Source organism: Pogona vitticeps, chromosome 14 (assembly GCF_051106095.1).
Source record: "Pogona vitticeps strain Pit_001003342236 chromosome 14, PviZW2.1, whole genome shotgun sequence".
Taxonomy (NCBI): domain Eukaryota; kingdom Metazoa; phylum Chordata; class Lepidosauria; order Squamata; family Agamidae; genus Pogona; species Pogona vitticeps.
Window position 1 is genome coordinate 11,727,284 of NC_135796.1, and position 21,731 is coordinate 11,749,014.

Here is a 21,731-nt window from a genome sequence, read left to right on the forward strand (position 1 = left end):
CAGCACCAGCAGACCCTGGCCAGTGGGACTGACTCAAGTTATGAATGGTGTATTCAGAAGCTGTCAGCAGAGGACCCTTGGGATACAGTTGGCTTAAGCAATATTCCACGAATCTCCTCTCCCAGCTCCATCCCGCCCCTCCAGTGGGGCCACTGTAAACATTAAGGGCAAGGTGGCATTGAATTTCATATTTTATCCCTTCTTAAGTGTGCTGGACTCCTAGAACCGATCTTTAACCTTGCCTGGCATTGAGCTGCCAGTTTTTCTTCATCATATCTTGCAGAACCGTGCATTGCATTGCACACTCCTTCTGTATATTTGTGGGGTTATGTTTTCAGTGTGGTCAAAGTATTTGCAGCTAATCTGGGCATCCTGTTTACTTTTTTGGCAACATATATGGGGATGTTGTTGTTTAGTTGCTAAGTCGTGTCCAATTCTTCGTGACCCCATGGACCAGAGCATGCTCGGCCCTCCTGTCTTCCACTGCCTCCCGGAGTTGGGTCAAATTTGTGTTGGTAGCTTCGGTGACATTGTCCAGCCATCTCGTCCTCCGTCGTCCCCTTCTTCTCTTGCCTTCACTCTTTCCCAACATCAGGGTCTTTTCCAGGGAGTCTCCTCTTCTCATGAGATGGACAAAGTATGGGAGCCTCAGCTTCAGGATCTGTCCTTCCAATATATGGGGATAATAAACCCATTTCCTGAGGTCCCCTCTCATTGTTAGATGCTGTCAAGTCACATCTGGCATTTGCTAACCCTAGTAGTTATTTATTTTAACTATTTTTACCCTGCCTTCCACCTCAAAGAGGACCCAAGGCAGCTCACATCATCAAAAGACAATATGTACAGCTAAAAAGAATAAGTATACAAACATCAATAAAGATCAAACAAATACCCCACTAATAGAGTTTTCAAGCTCTGAAGTATTTAAGAACTTGTTTCAAATCGCCATCCTCCAATAACTTCCCATGGCCGAGCCTAGGATTTGAACCCAGGTCTGGCGATGTGGGAGGAAATGCAGAAAAACATTGGGGAAAGAGGATGGAATGGAGTGTGGTGGAGCTCGGGCATAATGGGTTGAGAGTACTAAAGTGGCCTGTAAGAAGTTCCTTTTTTGAGGTAGCAAAGGTTTGCTCCTATTACATTTCAAAAGCAATGTAACTGGAAAAAGTTACTTGATTGGGGTAACAAATATTTTCGAGTTCATAGGGTCACCCTGAGTCAGAGGTGACTGAATGGCACACAACCACAACAGTTACTTTTAAACTATACTTCGAAAAGTGTTTTTTAAAGATGCATTTTAATATTTTCCACCAGGTTCTCTGTTATTTTTTTAACAGCCCTATGTTTTTTTAAAGTAAAAAAAAAGAGCAAAACGACAGGGGATTCAGCAAGCTCCTTTTCAAACATAAGGTGGCACCAGCAGCAAATTACTTTCCAAAGTTTAATGAATTACTTTTACAAGCTCTGGGAGAGGATACGGGTGAAACGGAGGACCCCGTACTGCAACATTTTGTTTCAGATTCCATTGGTGTTAATACTTCTCATTTTAGGAAGCTGAGGGTAGTATTTTGTATAGTTGATTTCCTGCGTAGGCTTGCAGTGTCATTGCAGAAATCTGTTCGTTGCAAATTGAATTAATCAATTTCCGGTCTGTCTGTTGCACATGTCTTCAGTCATATAAGCCACATTCGTTTGTGGACTTTTAAAAAAATGCATAAAAGCATGCAGGAATTTTTGTGTGCTATTTCCACAAACATACATCTTGTGGTACATAACTTGATGATGATGATGATGATGATGACGACGACTGCTGCTTCATACAGATGGTTCATGTTTCCCCGAAAATAAGACAGGGTCGTATATTAATTTTTGCTCCAAAAACCACATTAGGGCTTATTTTCTGGGGATGTTTTACTTTTTTCATGTACAACCATCTACATTTATTCAAATATAGTCATGTCATCATCTTCTGGTTGCTGCACAATGCTGCACAGTGGTGGAGGGAGGGGTTATTTTGGGGGTAGGGCTTATATTACAAGCATCCTGAAAATCATAGAAAATGGAATTCTTCTGGACTTACCTAGCAGGAAGAGAGGAAGAACAAGTACAAGATGGATTGACGTCCTAAAGGAAGCCACAGGCTTGAGTTTGGAAGAGCAGAGATGCTTTGGACACTGATGGGGTTCAGTGTCCAAAGCATCTGGAAGGCGGGTGTCCCCTTGCCTCGCCCCTCCGTACATATCAAATAGCAGTGGCTCCCCGTTGTTTTAGGCAAGGGGTCTTTCCATGCCCTCTCTCTTTGAAATGCAGAACGGGAGACATTTCCCTATATATTACTGTATTTTTCCATGTATAAAACAACACTTTTTCCTAAAACAATTGAAGGAAAAATTAAGGGTTGTTTTATACTCAGAAGAGGGGGGGAAGGGATCAAAGTGCTTTGATCCCTGATTCCCCCTCCATGTTTTGCAAAAAAAATGCAGGGGACAAAGCGATTTCCGCTTTCGCCCTACATTTTCATTGCAAATCGCTTACCCCCCTCCATTTTCTTTGCAAAACCTGGAGGTAGGTAGGTGTTTTTTTGCAACAAAAATATAGGGAGAAAGTGGAAATCGCTTCCTCCCTGCATTTTCTTTGCAAAACCTGGAGGGAGGAAGCTGCTTTTTGCAATGAAAATGTAGGGGGGAAATCAGGAGCTTCCCCCCCTCCACTTTCTTGCAAAGAAAGAAATTTTGATTGAGAAAAGTGGGGGGCGTTTTATACATGAGGGCGTCTTATACATGGAAAAAATACAGTAAGTGCATCAACTTGCTTCTTTCACCCGAGGCCCCTTTTCCACTTGATTCTCTCCGGAAGTGTCTTGAAGGAAATATGTGCTTTGAACTTCACATTAATCGGTCCAAGCGGCCGTCAAGATGATATGGGAGAAGGAAATTGCACCTCGTCCATCTTCCGTTCAACGTTAGCGCACGGCGATATTTTATTAGAAAAGCACTCGTTGACTTTTAAGTGTCTCTCTATCAAATCATGGCGTGTTCTTCCCTTGGGGGGGTTAACAAGAGAGAATGATCAACTTTATGGCTCATCGCCCGTCTTAATTATTAGCCTGGCTGCTGCTCAAATTTAGAGAACTTGGTTGGTTGCGTTTTCAGCAGGATAGTATTTATGGCTGGCATCTTCCCTCAAGTTACTTGTGATTTAGGGCAACCGACATAGGGTTTTCAGGGTCTGTGAAGTGTTCAAAGAGCAGGGTTACAGTTGACATCCCTCAGTGAAGCTCCATGGCTTGGCAGGAACTCAAATCTTCCAAGTCCTAATTCCAAGTCCTATCCACTATATTACCCTTGCTCTGAATATTTATATACAGTACAGCTACTAAAAACCATGTTCTGACAGATTCTGGGACATGGCGTGAAGGTACCAATGCTTGTCCTCTTTGGCAGAGTCTTAGATCCCCCAAAACCCATTGTGTATGCAGAACTCTGCTTAACGTTCTTCTTTTCTGGTGTAGTCTTCTAACTCGTGAGACGTTGGGTCAACTAAACCTAGGAAGGAATGGGTGATGCAATTTCTGAATAGCTTACTTTTTTGGGATAATGTTTTGGATTGAGCAGGGAGTGGAGTAGATAGCTTTATAGGCCCCTTCCAACTCAATTATTTTATGATTCTGTCATGAAGACGTAATGCAGTTCCGTTTCAAAAACCAAGTAACCCGTAGAAATGAAGTTACTTTACTAGTGTAAAAAGGAACACGCTTCATGATGTAAGCTGCCTTGGGTCCTTTTTAATGAGAAAGGCAGGGTAAAAATATTTTAAATAAATAAAACACTTTCTGATTACTTTTTTAATGTTACGTATACAGTGAATTTTAAGGCCTTTTAAGAGGTAGGCGTTTTTGAAATTTTATACCATTCTCTTCTTGATCCTAAGGGTTTTTAATTTTTTTAAATGAAAGAGGTCATAGCAACTTAATGAGAATTTCAGTGGTAACACAGATTACCTTTCAAGTGTTGTAACAAGTAACAAGAAGAGTCAGAATCCTCTTGTTGGTCTACGCATGTGTAAGGAAAATAGCTAAGTCTTGGCCCATGAACCAAGGAACACAACCAACAACAACATTTCACCGAAATTTAACACAATTTCCCTTTTGCAGTCATAAACGGGCAATAGAATTCTGAACAATAAATTACAGTGGTGCCTCACATTACGACGTTAATTCGTTCCAGCGAATAATAAAAAATCCCATTGAAACGCATTGAAACCCCTTCATTGTGTTCCAATGGGCTGGAAACTCACCATCCAGCGAAGATCCTCCATAGGGCAGCCATTTTCGGTGGCTTTCTTGCGAGGAATCCGTCCCAGAAAACAGCGGGGAGCCATTTTATTTACCCGGCGGCCATTTTGAAACCACCGATCAGCTGTCCAAAAATCATCATTTTGCAAAGAATCAGTTCCCGAAGCAGGGAACTGATCATCGCAAAGCGAAAAAACCCTATTCAGACCATCGTTTTGCGATCGCAAAAAGATCATCATAATGCAATTTTGTTGTAATGCGGGGCAATCGTAAAGCGAGGCACCACTGTAATTGGCAAAATCTTCGGTGAGTGATGGAATGAATTACTTATAATTAAAAAAAAATCAGGCTCTGGATCAGATCCCTTTAAATTTCCTTTGTGGTCCCCAGTCTAGACTTCATCAGTGAACATCATGGGAATCTCCCTGATTTCAGGATGTATTATGTGAAGAGGTGATTTCTCCGCCTTTTCTCTCTCAGCGATGTTCACGTGCTCTGGAAAATATGTACCCTGGTCCTTTTACCTTCTGTGATCCATGAAAACCATGGCTTTTCCCTTGCAGGACCACGAGAAGCAGTATGTGGGGTTCGCCACCCTTCCCAACCAGGTGCATCGGAAATCTGTGAAGAAAGGCTTTGACTTCACCCTCATGGTGGCAGGTGAGGATGCCCTCTCATTTTAACTTTAGTTTTAATATTTATTAATTAATTTAAATTATTTCTCTGCCGCCTTTCTCCCCCTTGGGGACCGAAAGCGGCACCCAACGGGTAAAGTAAGGAAGGTAAAAATACTTTATAAACATTGCATTGAAAAAAACAATGGCCCCTTCCGATTCCATTATTCAATGATTTTATGATATAATAAGATACATGTTTGTCCTTGTATAAAGGAAATTGCATACCTCTTGGGCGTAAGGGCATGCGCAGGAATGCAACCAGCAGACACTGCAAGTATGACATTATGTCAATGTTGCACTGATCTCTTTTGCATTCAGTGGAAGACTTCTAAACAGTTTAAAATGTTTTGAAAGTAAGGTTTAAGAAGTTAAACATTTTTTTCGTTCAAAATGTTATTGTCTTGATCCTTCCCTTAGTTCAGTTAGACACATAGGTTGACGGGAAAGTAATAATGTTCTTGTTAACCTAATAAATCTAGCGCGTTATTTCCGAGCTTCGTGAAGATGGCAGGAGTGTAACAAGAGTATTTACCCTTTTACATCTTCCAGGTCTAAGCCCTGGCAGGGTTGAAGGCTGTTTCTAAATACCTGATTCTGAAAGTGTTGCTTTTAAAATTACGCTTCCCAGAATCCCTTACCAACCAATGGCTAGCAGATGGAAGATGTGGGGACTTAGATAATTTTGGATACATCTTGCCTCTTGTATCTTCATTTGTCACAACTGATAGCATTATCCGAGGATGGAGATGTAAGCTAGACTGAAAGAGCCAAGATGTATCTCAAATCCAAGGTCAGGGTGATCCATGTGAGAACATCTACGTTGAGCATATCACATAACTGCTACCTTTTCTGTTGGGCGACTCATGGTCTCTGGCACAGAGAATCTTGTTCAAGGCAGCCTACTAATTCTGAGCGTGTGTTTCTACTTTCAGGAGAGTCAGGCCTGGGTAAATCTACTTTGGTAAACAGCCTGTTTCTAACGGACCTCTACAAGGACCGGAAGCTTCTCAACGCAGAAGGTATGGCAATCATTTTAAGAGGAACATCTTCAGCCAAAAGCCAGTGCTTGAAAAGACTTTTGAGAGAGGAATATAATTTAGTCAGAACCCCTTTGCATCTGGGGTGACTTAAGTGTGACCTGTGGGCCATATATGGCTCTCCCAAGACTATTTTTCCTGCTCTGATCCCCACAAAGGCCCTGATCCCCCCTCATATGTCAATGTATTCATGTATCCATTGATTGCACAAAATGACTTTTCTTCACGCTAGAAAAATTACCAAGCGCCAAACTTTTACAAAGCATCAAAAATCAATTCTCTCTGATTCTCTCTTTCTTGGGGTTTCCCAGGTAGAGAATACAGTGGTGCCTTTCATAGTGATCGCTCCGTTTAACGAAGAAATCGCTTTGCGATTATGTTTTTGCATCGCTTTTGTGATCGCTTTGCGATGGCCCCTATGGGGAAAATTCGCTTTGTGATGATTGCAGGGAAGTGATCATCGCAAAGCCCCCATTTTCAGCCAGCTCCAAAATGGTTCCAAAATGGCCGCCGGGTAAACAAAATGGCCGTCCGCTGTGTTGCCTTGCTTTAGAGGCACCGAAAATGGCCGCCCCATGGAGGATTTTTGCTTAAGGTTAGTTTTTAAGCCCATAGGAACGCATTAATGGCGTTTTTATGCATTTCTATGGGCTTTTTAATATCGCTTAGTGATTAAATCGCTTAGCAGCGATTTTTGCTGCACAGATTAACATCGCTAAGCGAGGCACCACTGTACTCAGATGTGGTTTCTCATTCCCTTCTTCCAGGGGAGCCCTGGGACTGTGCAGCTTGCCCAAGGCTACCCAGGCTGGCTCTACTCACAGTGGGGGAATCAGACTCCCAACCTCTGGCTCCATAGCCAGATACCTAAACTACTGAGCTATCCACCCAGTCTCAGGAGATGGAATACTCACCCAAAAATATGAATACGAAGCAGGGATTGTAGAAAATGTGTTGAAATAAGTAATAAATAAAGAGCGTGTGAGAATGTAAGAATTTGCATGTATTAGAGACAAAGCTTCTTAGTGTTTTAGTCATGCTGTGTTTAAGCACTGAAAGCACTTTACATGCGTTATCAGTAATCTTTTTGCCAGATCCTTTCAAATAAGACCAATCATGCAAGCCTCATTTTACACATTTGATAGGAGGAAAGGTGGGGCCTTATGGCCACCTCGTAAGTTTGTGGGGACTCCTCAGCCCCTATGAGTGTTTTTGGCCGAGACCTAAATATGATTCGCCGAATAACCAAACCAATTTTGAGGACAGGGTGGTTGGTGCTGGGGAGTAAATTCTAACTTCTCTTGTGATTTCCCTTTTGCCTTTGTCTATTAAGAAAGAATCAGTCAGACAGTTGAGATTGTGAAACACACGGTCGACATTGAAGAGAAGGGGGTGAAGCTAAAGCTGACGATAGTTGATACTCCTGGGTTTGGAGATGCTGTTAACAACACAGAATGGTGAGTGTCTCTCCTTGTACCTCGTCATGCTTGCTGTGGGAGCAAAATAAATAGCACAAACTGGTCCACTTTGACGTTCCTCTCATTCCTGTATAATTTCTCTCTTTTATCCGATTTCTCCGCCGTACCACTTTAAAGGTGGAGTTTGCTGGTTAAATTGATTTAAACCAAAAGGCGCTAAGAGATGTTGTTTTCTGAAGGTGCTGAGTATTCCACACCAGAGATCCTTGTTTTTTTTCCAACTGGGACACCTAGCTGGAGGGGGGGACAGTTTTCTCTGTGTGGGCAGGCAGTGCAGGAATGGATTAAAATCTATGCATTCCTCCGAGACAATAGTTTCATTGATGCTGTGAATCCACTTCACGTTTTACTCTGTACTTTACAAGAATTATCAAGGTGCTGAGCCTATTGGGAGGGGATAGAATTCACCACTTTCCATAGCTCCTGTAAAGGGCACACTAAAACCTGAAGTGGATTAGTAGCACTCCTGAAGCTGGAGTCACTGCTATGCGTGCTATTTTAACACACCAGACTCTGCGAACTTTAGCAGGAAGGAGGGCCTTGAACATCCATTTTGCCTACCTCTTTTTTTTAATTGCAACATAAACCCGAGTCCTTAGAAAAAGGTGTCTAATTAACTTGATAACAACAGTGGCAGTTTTTCAGAGCCGTCTGAACTAATGGCTATCATCGTCTTCCCTTAAAATCTGATCCAGCTGGAAGCCTATCACAGATTACATCGACCAGCAGTTTGAACAGTACTTCCGCGATGAGAGTGGCCTCAATCGGAAGAATATCCAGGACAACCGAGTGCACTGCTGTTTATACTTTATTTCTCCCTTTGGCCATGGGTAAGATAACTCTGACAGGGGCATTGTGGGTAAGGTAAGGCTGGACCCTGACAGGTGCATTGTGGGTAAGGTAAAGATGGTGCCTGACAGGGGCATTGTGGGTAAGATAAAGACGGTGCCTGACAGGGGCATTGTGGGTAAGATAAAGACGGTGCCTGACAGGGGCATTGTGGGTAAGATAAAGACGGTGCCTGACAGAGGTATTGTGGGTAAGATAAAGACGGTGCCTGACAGAGGCATTGTGGGTAAGATAAAGACGGTGCCTGACAGAGGCATTGTGGGTAAGATAAAGACAATGCCTGACAAGGGCATTGTGGGTAAGATAAGGCTGGATTCTGATAGAGGAATCGTGGGTAAGATGAATATGGAGCCTGATGGAGTATTGTGGCTAAGATAAGGATAGACTCTTGCAGGGACATTGTGAGTAATATAAAAATGGATTCTGACAAGTGCATTGTGGGTAAGCTAATGATGAAGACTGACAGGTGTATTATGGGTAAGGAAGTATTATTGGGGGGGCCTCATAGCTTAGGCATTGCTTCCTCTGCATATAACTGCACTCTGGGTTTAGAGGTCTGCCCCAAAGTTAGTGTAACAGCTAACAGTTGTCTCTTGTTTATTTATTTATTTTAGCTTAGTAAACAGGGGAAAAAATATGGTCCAATACATCAGTGAGTATGCACAGTAAATTTGTTGCTGTTCTCGGAGAGATTAAGATATCAAAACTCACAATTTGGTGGGTGTGCAGAATCCTGTGGAAGAGATTCAAAGAAAAATTATTTTTCATTACAAAAAACAATAAAAGATTCTGCGGCCATGGGTAGCAAATGCTACGCCAGTGATTATATGATTTTATAAAGTTATTTATTTATTTTGAGGGAAACAGCAACAACAACAAAATAGTCAAAATCATGTTGTGTAAGATATACCTAAGATATTGATGATACGGAAGATAAGATAAGATGTTGATGATGTCAGTGGCAGGGAGACATTTTTGTCATTAAAGGCTTCCTCCTTCCATTCTACAACTAGCGAATAAGCAGTTTCATTGTGTGGAAGTTGTGGGAGCCATGAGAAGGAAGACGGTAGTCTTTAATTACCAAAAATCTCTACTGCCAAAGATTATTATCAAGAGGTTATTTTTGGAAATTAAATACTTCCTACTCCTGTCCTGCAGCTCTCATACAATGACACAAATTATGAGTTGGATAAGCCATAGGACAGTTGGAGGAAGTCTTTAATTCCCCCAATCGACCTCTGCCAGTGATGTCATTATGCTTTCACAAAGATAACTTAAGCAACAGGTTTTGGGCAGGATCTTATTTAAAAGAAAGGAAAGAGGAATGGGAAGAAAGAAAAGAGGCAAAATGTTATTTCATATTTAAAGTTACTGGCCAGAATCCTGTTGGTGATTTATGCTTGTGTAAGGGAAATTGCATAGGTCTTGAGAAGAAAAACGCTCATGAATGAGAGATTGACGATATTCCAGGCTGTGTGCGGAGGAATGCAAGCAGCATCTTGCTAATGAGTGGCAATTTCCGCCCAAGATCTAATGCAATTTCCTTTATGCAAACAGAATCACCAGTAAGATTCTGGACCTATCATATGGGGTTGTCCCATTTTCTGTGAGTTTCTGTAGGGAGTAGGGTTTGTAACTTTCTTGGCCCTTCTCCTGCCCACCTCATTTCTCTTCTGACTCATCTCTGCTGCAGGTTGAGGCCGGTCGACGTGGAGTTCATGAAGGCTCTGCACGAAAAAGTTAACATTGTACCCCTCATCGCCAAAGCCGACTGCCTCATCCCCTCGGAGATCAAGAAGCTAAAAGAGAGGGTAGGCAAAGCTACTTTTGGCCAACAGGCTAGATCTGGGGTTCTTTTTTAATCTTTTGATTTGTGTTGAGAAGCATTACAAAAAACTTACGTTTACAAGGGGCACCCATAATGGAAGTTTAACAAATAAACATTTTGCATTAGGCATCCTTCAGTCTCGAGAGACTATGGCAACGTGCTCTGTATGGAGGACTTGGAACAGCGTCTAGTGTGGCTGAGAAGGCCAATTCAAGAGTGGCAATCCCTTCCACACTAAGGACAAATCCAGTCTGTCCCTTGCCCAGCTCCCTGATTTTGCTGGTTTCGGGACTGCCTCTTTGCCTCGGCCTGCTGGACAAGGGTCTCTTCAAATTGGGAGGGGCCGTGATGTACCGCCTGCCTCCAAGCTGAACGCTCAGATGTCAAGGTTTCCCTTCTGTTGAGATCCATTCCTAACGCCTTCAGATTCCGCTTGCAGATCTCCTTGTATTGCAGCTGTGGTCTCCCTCTGGGGCGATTTCCCTGCACTAATTCTCCATACAGGAGATCTTTTGGAATCCAACCGCCAACCATTCTCACAACATGCCCAAGCCAACGTAGACATTCCAAGTATTTGAAAAGTGTTATCATCAGTCTTCTTAAGGCTAAAGTTGTGCTTTCTCCAGGCCTTCCCTGAGCAGAAAGAGCAAAATAAGAAGACCCAACTTAGTTTTTCTTCTTTTTAACACGTGAAGGAATGCATATTTCCTTCAGGGGTGTGTTGAAATACCTAAGTCCCCAAATGTTGTGGGACCCAGTGGATCCATCTAGTATGTTCATTTGTTGCACCAAGCAAAGATTAAGGACTCAAGACAGCTCCCTGTTCTTTTTCCGCCACCCTCACTATCTCCCACCTCTGCAGATCCGGGAGGAGATTGACAAATTTGGAATTAAAGTTTACCAGTTTCCAGAGTGTGATTCAGATGAAGATGAGGACTTCAAGCAACAAGACAGAGAGCTGAAGGTGAGGACTGGACATGCATCCGTCCGTCCGTCCGTCCATCCGTCCATCCATCCATCCATCCATCCATTCCCCGCTGGGTCTCCTGAGAGTAGAGCCAGCCTGTGTAGCCTTGGGCCAGCTGCACAGTCCCAGGGTGCCCCCTAGAGGAAGGGAAGGGTAAACCATTTCTGTGTATTCTCTATCTGGAAAACACTGAAAAAAAGGTTACCATAAGCCCCAGCTGTCTTGATGGCACATGATTATTATTATTGGCAATCATTGATTGACAGCCTTGTGTCCATCATCAGCTAATGATTGGTGATCAAGAAGCGCTTACACCTAACTGAAACCATTTTAGGGCAGGTTTCCAGGTTTTACTTTCCCATTGGCTTTTTTATAATTTTTTTTAAAAAATGTGTTGTTGCAGAAAATCCACTGGTAATAATGAATGGATATAAATACGAAGTTAGGCAAGCAAGGAACGGTGAGAGTTGCAATTAATGTATTTTCTCCCCAGCATCTTATTCCCTAAGATTGGGGTGGGGGCAGGCTAGAAGACGGTCCTCTAGGATTGGCATTGCAATTCCTATCATCCTTCACCATTGGCTAGGCTGCCTAAGGCAGATGGGAGTTGTAGTCCCACAATACCTGGAGATCTCTACATTCTCTACTGTGGTCCTAGGGCTGGTGCAAGACAGGAAGCATCCATTCAATGGACTTGCAGAGAAGGCAAAATTAAAAAAACACATAGGCAATACAGGTTAGTCCTCAGAAATAGGAAATGTTAGGGTTTTTTCAGAAGACAACCCGCAGAATCACCTGCCTGCGTGATAACGCCTCAACAGGTTGGAATGATGTTTCCCCATTTCCTCTTGTTCCAGGAAAGTGCTCCGTTTGCAGTCATCGGAAGTAACACCGTGGTCGAAGCTAAAGGCCAGAGGGTACGCGGGCGCCTCTACCCGTGGGGCATCGTGGAAGGTAAGGTGAGATCAAGACAGATGATCACCTCTGAGTGATCTTGAGCTCCTTGGCGCTTCTCAGGCAACCTATTCTTGGCAGAGTGTGATCCCCCTTAAGGCATCTTCCTATCTTCCCCACGGCAGCCTCAGTGTGCTGATGTTTGGGGGAGCAAGAAGGAGTTGCAGGAGAGAGGGGAAAGGAAGGGTGCTCTGCCTGGGCTGTGCTGGATTCAGCCTCTCTCCGTGTGGATACTATGAGCATTCAGTGTGGTTCTGGGATTTAGGGATTGTTATGAGGGTGGTTGGGTGTTTTTGGTCTGGTCTCTGAGTGTTCTTTGTGAATTTCGTTGTATGTTTGTATGGTGTATATACGTTCAATGGCAATAAATTGAAGTTGAGTTGAAAATGAATTGAAATTGAATTGAAACTGAAATTGAATTGAAATTGAATTGAAATTTTCATCCTGCACTGTTTTCTCTGGAGATGGTCTGTTTCTGGGCATTAAACCAGATGGTCTGTTTCTGCGCATTTCCTAGTGGAAAACCAAGCACACTGCGACTTTGTGAAACTGCGGAACATGCTGATCCGGACGCACATGCACGACCTGAAGGATGTCACGTGTGATGTCCATTACGAGAACTACAGAGCACAATGCATCCAGCAGATGACCAGGTGAGTCTCCCCTTGCTGCCGTGGTCTGGGGATGTCCGGTGTGGTTTCCTTAGTCTAGGTCCAAAACATTTGGAGGTCCCAGAACCCCTGCCTGCTGGCTGTGCTGGCTAGGATGGATGGGGCCCGTGGCCCAAAGCATCTGGAGCGCAATGGGTTATGTACTCCTTTTCTGGTCCATCAAGGGATGGATGCTTAGATATGAACAAGGGTCCTTAGCGCAAGGGTGGGGAGCCTCTTTCCTCCAGATGTTCTGGGTCCAGAACCCCCCAAAAAGCAAAGATCAACAGCAACACTTCATTGACTACACAGTTTTAAAACTGTCTGATGCCTAAACATTAACAAAGAAGGAACAAGACAAGAATCCCTAAAGAGTACATTCTCCTCTTCAGGTGCCACTATGAATAAGGCCCTGACTGTTATGGGTGCCCAGTGTATAAACCCTCTCATTCATTCCAAAGGACTGCAGGACATGTAAGAGAGAAATTAAAAATGAAGAACCCGTTCATTGGGAGCCTCAATCCTTTGGAATCCTCTCCGAGATCTCCAAAATGTCCTGTCCTGAACAGCCATGCTCAAACCTGTGGCTTCCTTTAAAGAGTCAACCCGTTTCATATTTGGTCTTCCTCTTCTCCTGCTGCCTTCCACTTTTCTCATCATTAGGGTGTTTTCCAGAAAATCCTGTCGTGATGGGCCCAAAGAATGACAGCCTCAGTTTCAACATTTTTGCCCCTTGATTTGTTCTAGGACTTTTGATCCTAGATCAAATCAAGCTCAGGCTTGATTTGATCGAGGACCCACTTGTTCATCTTTCTGGCAGGACAGAAAGCTCTCCTCCAGCACCACATTTCAAATGAATCAATTTTTTTTCCTGCCAGCTTATAGTTGCATTTACTACTGACACCTAGTGGTCAGACTACTGTGGCATTCCTGATCGTTGCACAGGGAAGTGAGAGCTGGCCAATGGAGAAAAGAGGCAGGAAAAAAAAAGATTGAAATTTAGTGCAGGAGGATTTTATAGATACCATAGACTACTAGAAAAACAAGTAAGTAGGTTTTTGATCAAATCCCCTTGAAGCAAAGGTGACTAAACTGAGGCTCTTTTGCTTCAGACATATCATGAGAGGACAAGAATCAATGGAAGAGATAATCATGTTAGGAAGAATAAAAATTACAGTGGTGCCTAGCTAGACGCTTACCTCGCAAAACGGTTTATTCGCAAGACGATGGATTTTTGCGATCGCTATAGCGCTTCGCAAAATGGTTTTCCCTATGGGCGATTTTCGCTAGACAATGTTTCGGTGCTTCGCAAGATGTTTTTTTTTTCAGGTCTGTTTTTCGCAAGACAACAACTTTTGACAGCTGAGTCCGTGCTTCGCAAAACGGGTTTTTAAGGGACGGTTTTTTGCAAGACAACGATTTTGACAACTGGGTCCATGCTTCGCAAAACGGTTTCTCTATGGGTGATTTTCACAAGACAACTATTTTCCCCCTACTGGAACGCATTAAATGGAGTGCATTCCAGTGGGGAACCACATTTCGCAAGACGATGTTTTCACACGACAGCGATTTTCGTGGAACAAATTAACATTGTCTTGCGAGGCACCACTGTAGTACGAAAAGAGCAGGTGACCTAATGTGAGATGGATTGATTTAATAAGGGAAGCCACAGGCTTGAATTTGCAAGACTTGAGCAGGGCCTTTAGGAATAGGACCTTTTGGCTATTAATGACAGGAATGAGCTATTGAATGAGCTATTCCAGGAGTAGGGGAATGTAGCTACACTACTTGGGTATGGCAGTTTGATTCCATTTCTGGAGGTTATTGACTCATAGGGTCATTATAAGTTGGAGGCGAGTGGAGAGCAAATAGCAACAATGGAGAGACAATGCTAACATTGTCAAGATGGAAAGTAGGTAGATGGCAGCCATTGAGGAATCTGGAGTTTAATGTACTAATCTCAGAAAATGACTATATACGTTCCTTTAGTTAGAGAGAGTGACTGGTTGCTCCTTTATGTGAGCTTATACAACAAGAAGTCTCAGGAGTCTCGGTGCTGCTCCTCCACACAGTGCCCATAGCACTGAGAGCTTGTGTTCATTGATTCTCTTCCGAGTCCCTTCTCTTTGCTTTTGGCATGTCGACCTTGTGCAAATGGAACATACATGCACATGCCCTGTACACTGAGCCTATGATTTCTTGCTTATGTTGGGATCAGTGTCCGGGGTTTAAAGAACCAGCGTTTCTGAATTACATGCTGTTGTCACCATCTGCAACGGCATTGGTATTTTTGTCAAGAGGCAGCAAATTCGGGTGACAGAGATGCCCTTGGGAGAGCACCAACCTTCCATTGGTTACCCCCTTCTTTGAATAACCCCTTGATTTAAAGTAGGGATTTAATGTTCGAATGATGCAGGAAACGTCTTCAGGGCTGGCCTTAGTGGAGGCTGGAAGCTCCAGTTTTGAGTTTTAGTCTAAGGTGCCAAACCCTGTCCTTAAAAGAGGTCCAGCATGTTGCATACTCTTTTTGATGGGCTCAAGCGACAGGAAGCCAGATTTTGTCTGAATATCAGAAAAAAATTCTTAACTGTTAGAGCAGTACGACAATGGAATCCTGAAGAGGTGGTGAGTGCTCTAGTTTTGGAGATGTTCAAGAAAAAAATGGGACAACCACCTTACAGATATCCTTTGATTTGTATTCCTGCCTTGTGGGGGGGGGGTTTGGACCTCATAGCCTTATAGACCCTTTCCGGCCCCAGGATTCAATGATTCTATGAAGTGAGGACTAAAATCCGGAGGGGATTCACCATGCTTCCCAAGTCAGAAACACCAGCCAGTGTCCTGGGCCAACTTTGTTTATAGGGAAATTTCCTAGGCTACAGTGGGGATGAAATCTAGTTGGGTCCATGATTCCTTCCTTCTTTCCCCCACTGCTTTTAGCAAACTGACTCAGGACAACAGGATAGAGAGTCCGATCCCGATCTTGCCCCTTCCGACGCCGGATGCTGAAACAGAGAAGCTGATCAAAATGAAGGACGAAGAGGTAAGGGTCCTTTTTTGGGGGGGGGGGGCTTTGGTTGATTGAAAGATTTCTCCATCCGCCTATCTTTTTATGAAACGGTGGAGCTGCTTAGAGGAGGAAACAGCTTCACGCCACCCCCACACCCCCCAAAGACCAGCCCTTTTGTAAACTTGGAGTGATCCAGAAGGCAGCCAATGAGGTGTCATAGACGGTAGGTGGGACCAACCTGGTCCAGCCCTTTTAAGAGGTGTGCAGATCTGTAGTTTTGAACCCCCAGAATTCCCTCATCAGCACAGAGGCATTCTGGGAGATACGGTCCAAAACCACAAAGCTGCACATCACTGTAGACGACTCGGAAATACAATAGATAACAAAATCTTTAGGCATAATCCAAGATTTTTATTATATTGGCTCAAAGAAATACTCACGCAGAACTCTTAAGGCGGAAGGATTCCAAAAAGGCAGATTTTATTATACCTTTTGCAGCAGACGTTCTACTTGGAAAGGGTCATCTGGAATTTCTCAGGGCTAGAGCAATCAAAAGGATACTGCAGTTTTTCCACAGTAAGCTTTCGCCTCTGTCAATGGGCCATCATTCTGATCAGCCGAAATCCACCTCCTTGGCTTGCCTTTGACAATCAGACTGGGAGTCCCAAGGGCTGGGACTTTTCCAGCAATGGCATCATGAATATGGGACTCCTTCCCAGCAGATAATGCCTCTGCGGTGTTTTGGAAGGGCCTTCATTGATTTAGGTCTGGCTTGGAAGCCAGAGGTTGGGGGTTTGATTCCTTGCTGTGCCTCCTGGGTGAAAAAAACAGCCTGGGTGGCCTTGGGCCAGCTGCACAATCCCAGGGCTCCCCCTAGAGGAAGGGAAGGGTAAACCACTTCTGTGTATTTTCTACTTGGAAAACCCTGAAAAATGTGGCCATAAGTCAGAATTGACTTGATGGCACATTATCATCATCACCACCATCATCATTGGTTTTTATGGACCTTTATCAACTTTCTCCACAATCCAGTACTAAAATGTACTGGAAAATTCCTGATTTTCTGATCTTGAAAGCCTTCCCTCAAAGCCTCTATTTTCGGCAGCCACGATGGGTGAACTGCCAGAGGACTCACCCAAATTATTCAGCGCTGCTCTGGGTGTATTCATTAGTTGGCAGCTGAAAATTCAAATACGCTTTTGCTCACTTCCTAAGAACACATTTTTGACAACATCTAATTCTTGGTGGCTCTTAGTCAAGATATATGTGATTATTTATATATATATTTAAAATGTAATGTATATTGCTGTTTTTAAGAACCTGTTCGCAGCAACAGTGCATTATGGGTTTTGTCATCTGAATTCGGTGTCCCAGTGGGACAACAAATGCCATGATGCAGTGCAAGTGCTTGCGTAACATAGACATGGCAGAACCTACCGTATTTTTTCCGTGTATAAGATGTCCCCCATGTATAAGACACCCCCCACACTTTTCTAATCCAAAATTAAGAAATCTAAGTGGGGCTTAGCAAGTGTAGGGTGAAAGGGATCAAAGCGCTGCAGGATCGCTTTGATCCCTGCTTTCCCCTCCACTTGTTTTTGTTCTCTCCTCAGTTTACTTCCGTGTATAAGATGACCCTCAAGTTTTAGTCTAAAGATCATAGACAAAAGTATAGTCTTATACACGGAAAAATACGGTACATAGTCCATACAGCAACGGCATACAACGAAGTCCATAAGGCAGTGCAGCCATCAAGAAGCAGATTTTGCCAGAAGCTTGGCAAGCTCTTCTGGAATGAGGGCCATCTTGGTGCCCAGGCTGGATGCCTGCATTTTCAATTCAGCAACATTGTCGCTATCTTTTTTCCCCTCTTTCTTCTCGCAGCTGCGGAGGATGCAGGAGATGCTGCAGAAAATGCAGCGCCAGATGCAAGACCAGTGAGAGGAGCCTCGCCATCGAAGGGCAAAAGGGGAACCATCCTTTTTGCCATCTGCAGTTCGGCAGGACGTGCGGACACACACCGGGAAGGACTTCCCCATTGCAAAAAAACAAACAGAAAAAAAAACCATTTGTGAACAAGGGTGACGACGTCTCTCATGTGCTCTCTTGTCTAATCCGATGGTAGCCATGTTTTCTTTAGCAGGAGGTTGGAGCGAAGGGAGAGGAGAGAGGGTGGCGTCCAGTTTATTAAGGAGCCCCTCCTGTCTTCAGAATATTCCCGTTGTTCCCCACTCTTTCCTAGATGTACTAAACTCTTGTGACAGAGTGTTTCTGGTATTTAAAGAGAAAAAAAATCAGCGTTTCTATGGCATATGAATTTTGAGGACTCTGTGAAAATGCACGTAAATGTTTACTCCTAACTAAGGTGCTGTGATCCTTCTTCCCTCCCCAACCCCTCTGTAACCTGTCCTCCTTATTTTTTTTCCCTCTTCCTACCATTCCGAGGTCACGGTAAGCTCCTCCAAAGTGGATAGTACAGTAGGACTACGGGATCCACGGGGGATCAGTTCCAAACCCCCGTGGATGCTGAAATCCGCGGATATGCAAACGCTATATATAAAACATAATCTCTGGTTCCCTCTAATGCCCAGTTCTGGTAATACACCTTGGAAGTGAACAATTCTGTGTTTTTCCCCCGGTTATTATTTTGAGGCAGTGGATAACTGAAACCGCGGTTACTGATCCCGCAGATACAGCAGTCCTACTGTTTCCCCCAAACAAAATGTTGCAGAGGCGGTTAGGAGAGGAGCTGACCAGTTAGACCCCATGCCTGGGGGGCAGTCTCTATATTGCCCCCCCCACCTTCCCCGGCCTCTTAGAGTGAAGAAGCAAAAAAGCTGGTTGGATTTTGGAGGAAGGGTGGGTGTTTTCCAAGGGTTTGGCCCAAACATTCCTAGTTGGACAATGCTTTCCCTTATTAAGAAACTCAAATTACTTTTGCACTAAGGAGAGAAAGGGCTGGAGGGGACCGGCTTGCGTGGGATTGTATTAAAAAACAGCATTCACTGCCCTTGTCTTCGGAGAGAGATGCGACCCCAGAATCACGTATGAATCATCTGTGCTCTATACTAAGTGACGTCGCTTTGCAATCTAGCACTGCCTTCTTATGCAAGACTGGATTCCCAGATCAAAGTATGATTTGGTGCATATGGCACCCACTGCCTCTTGAAGTGCTACTCTTTCCCCCCGTTGGCTCCTCTTTCTGAGGTTTCTACCCAGTTTCGCGTGGAAATGGGGTTTGAAGCAAAATGTGCCATTTTGCTTCCTACGCCTGTAGAGTTGTGTTAAGGGATGGGAAGTGGGTTTATGGGACATGGAATGGCTTGGATCTGCTCAGCATCCCATGTGTTGCATTTTTCTGCGTCCTTCTTCCTGAGTGAACGCCGTTGCGCTGCGTCATGGGCTCAAGAGTCTAAAGATGAGGAGGCCATGCTCGCAAGGTTGTGGGTAAAAAAAGTCCGGGATGCGCCGGGGCCCCAAATAGGCGAGGTTGTTGGACACAAGAGGAAGTGTAAAATAGGCAACATGTTATTGGAGGTGAAACCACGAGAAGCTGTATTGATCAGACAGGGTTTTCTGCTGTGGCTCGTGAACGTACACCAGTGGCGATCCACGCTTGTTTTTTCCGAATGCCCAAAGTCCACATTTCTGCACCAGGGAAGCTCAGAGTTTTGTGTGCATCATTTAACACACTTAAAAGAAGTCTGGATGATGGTGATGGTGATCATTTAAGTCAAAAAGGAAACCCATCTCACCATAATAGGGGAGGCGAGCAGGCTTTAATTTAAAGCCAGGCTTTAATCGTGGACCTGCAAATTCAGGATCCCTGCTGCCTTTCTCCTACTTCACCATTTTCTCGGCTTCCAGTTCCTCGGATAGAGAAATGACCTCTGAAAAGCAGATTAAAGGGCCTTGTATAGTTTTCTCGCCCTCCCTTCTCCCCCCGTGCTCTGTTTGGCGGTCCAGGGGGGCATATATGTTTTTGCCCAGAAGGCAGACTATGCTGTTGCAGAGAGATAAGCCTGCTCTTCTCCTACAGCGATGACCTTGTTCCAGTTGTGCTTCTTTCATATTGTATCTCACGTCCTCTGAGGAGGAACCGCTGTCTGTGTGGGTTTTCCTGATAAGGCTGGGCTCCAGAGAAACCCACATGACAGTGCCACAATGCTGGGTATCCATGTGTGGTTAAAACATAAGTTGGTGGACTTTGCTGTCTCTCGGTTAGTTTGAATCCCAAAAAACTCTCTTGAGAAGCCCTTGCCTCTGGCTGAATGAGACTGTGCCGTCTGTAAGAATGTTAAGCATTTCTGCTAGCAGAATGCACCGGTCCAGTACTAGTATGTATCGCTGTTAAACAGGGTGTAACTGTTCTGGAATCATGTAATTGGGTAAGGCTAGAATACGAGATACAGTGGTGCCTTGCTTAACGACGATAATCCGTTCCAGGAAAATCGCTGTTAAGCAAAAACATCGTAAAGCGAAATAAAAAAACCCATTGAAACTCGTTCAATGCGTTCCAATGGGGTAAAAACTCACCGTCCAGTGAAGACCCTCCATATGACGGCCATTTTCGCTGCCTGTAGAGCGAGGAATCCGTCCCTAAACACAGCGGGGAGCCATTTTAAGCACCCGGCGGACATTTTGAAACCGCCGATCAGTTGTTAGAAAAACATCGTTTTGCGAAGAATCGGTTCCCGAAGCAGGGAACCGATCATTGCTAAGCGAAATTCCCCCATTTAGACCATCGTTTTGCAATTCGTCATAATGCGGGGCAATCGTAAAGCGAGGCACCACTGTATTTATGGCTTCAGGAAATCCACCCTGGAATAGCGGAGGAGGCAGAACCCAAAACTTATTTAGGGAATCCCCTAAAGTTGACTTCTCTTCTGCTGGTCTACTCTAGAAGCCAAGGAGTGGGCCTGTCTCTATCTAATAAGAGGAAGAAGCCAAGGAAGGAAGAAGGAATGAGCAGAAGAATACGTAGTAGTCTAACCATTGAACTGGAACAGCAAAGGCAAGGGGAGGAGAACGCTCTGAAGTTCTCGGTCCACCTGTTTTCTCCACCCTCACTGTTGTTGCATCGTTTCCCCTTTGGTTCCCAGCGCATATCGACGCTTTAAATGCAACTATTGATGCTTTTGATGTTTGACGAGAGGCAGAATGACAAGACCCATGGTGGGAGCTGGAAATCAGGCCACCCCCTAGTTATTTCTAATGATGGAGCCTTCATGGATGGTAGTCAAAATGAGGATGAAAACATGTGGTCCTCCAGATGTTGCTGGAGTGCAACTCTCGTTCGTCTGAGCTAAGCATAGCGACTGCTGAAGAATGATGGGAATTGTAGTCTGGCAGCATATGGAGAATTGAACTTTGCTGGCTTCTTGGCCACATGGTCCTCCTTGTGGAGCTGGGGCACCTTGTGGTTCTCATGGTGTTGATATCCATACAAATGACGGTCCGGTTGTGTCACTGACACCACTGGCTCTAAGGAAACAGGAGAAGAAAGCACAGCGGGTTTATCAAAGCTGGCATTTCATAGCCGTATGACAGACATGGCAGGGATCTGTTGTTTGCCCACTGATCCAGGAGGGTCATAAAGTACTTTTTCATTGGTCAACCATAAATCAGTGCTCAAATTCCCAATCCTAGAAGATCAGGCTTCCCCCCCCACCCCTTTTTGTGTTCACCTTGCCCTACAAGCTACTGATTTATTTATTATTTTTTTTCCGAACAGGCTCTCGGGGACATCTCGAGGCTAAAAATTAAGAAAATGCAAAATTCCTTAAGAGCTGGAGAGCCGCCCCGCTCTAATTTAAACACTGCCATGAATGGGATGAGCTTGAAACAAAGGATGCAGATGAGGGTCCGTGTCCCCCCTCCCACTCCCTCCGCTTTCTGGCTTTCCACGTTGCACTGGCGCCGTTCTCCACTTCCTTACGTCGGCCCTTGAGGGATCCCTGTGTGGTGTGTGGTGTTTTGAAACCTCT

General features: G+C 44.3%; 1 protein-coding gene across 4 annotated transcripts in view; it reads left to right on the forward strand.

The window, feature by feature from the left end:
* SEPTIN5 (septin 5) overlaps nucleotides 1-20,402 on the forward strand; it is a 70,031-nt gene extending 49,629 nt beyond the window's left edge. For all 4 annotated transcript variants that reach the window (XM_072983390.2, XM_072983387.2, XM_072983388.2 and 1 more), the window contains exons 2-11: nucleotides 4,858-4,954; nucleotides 5,904-5,990; nucleotides 7,342-7,465; nucleotides 8,182-8,316; nucleotides 10,029-10,146; nucleotides 11,026-11,127; nucleotides 11,988-12,084; nucleotides 12,602-12,737; nucleotides 15,675-15,777; nucleotides 17,629-20,402. In XM_072983390.2, coding sequence (XP_072839491.1) covers nucleotides 4,945-4,954; nucleotides 5,904-5,990; nucleotides 7,342-7,465; nucleotides 8,182-8,316; nucleotides 10,029-10,146; nucleotides 11,026-11,127; nucleotides 11,988-12,084; nucleotides 12,602-12,737; nucleotides 15,675-15,777; nucleotides 17,629-17,685 — 969 coding nt within the window. In that variant the 5' untranslated portion in view covers nucleotides 4,858-4,944 and the 3' untranslated portion in view covers nucleotides 17,686-20,402. The remainder of the gene's footprint in view (nucleotides 1-4,857; nucleotides 4,955-5,903; nucleotides 5,991-7,341; nucleotides 7,466-8,181; nucleotides 8,317-10,028; nucleotides 10,147-11,025; nucleotides 11,128-11,987; nucleotides 12,085-12,601; nucleotides 12,738-15,674; nucleotides 15,778-17,628) is intronic.
* The last annotated feature ends 1,329 nt before the right edge of the window (nucleotides 20,403-21,731 follow it).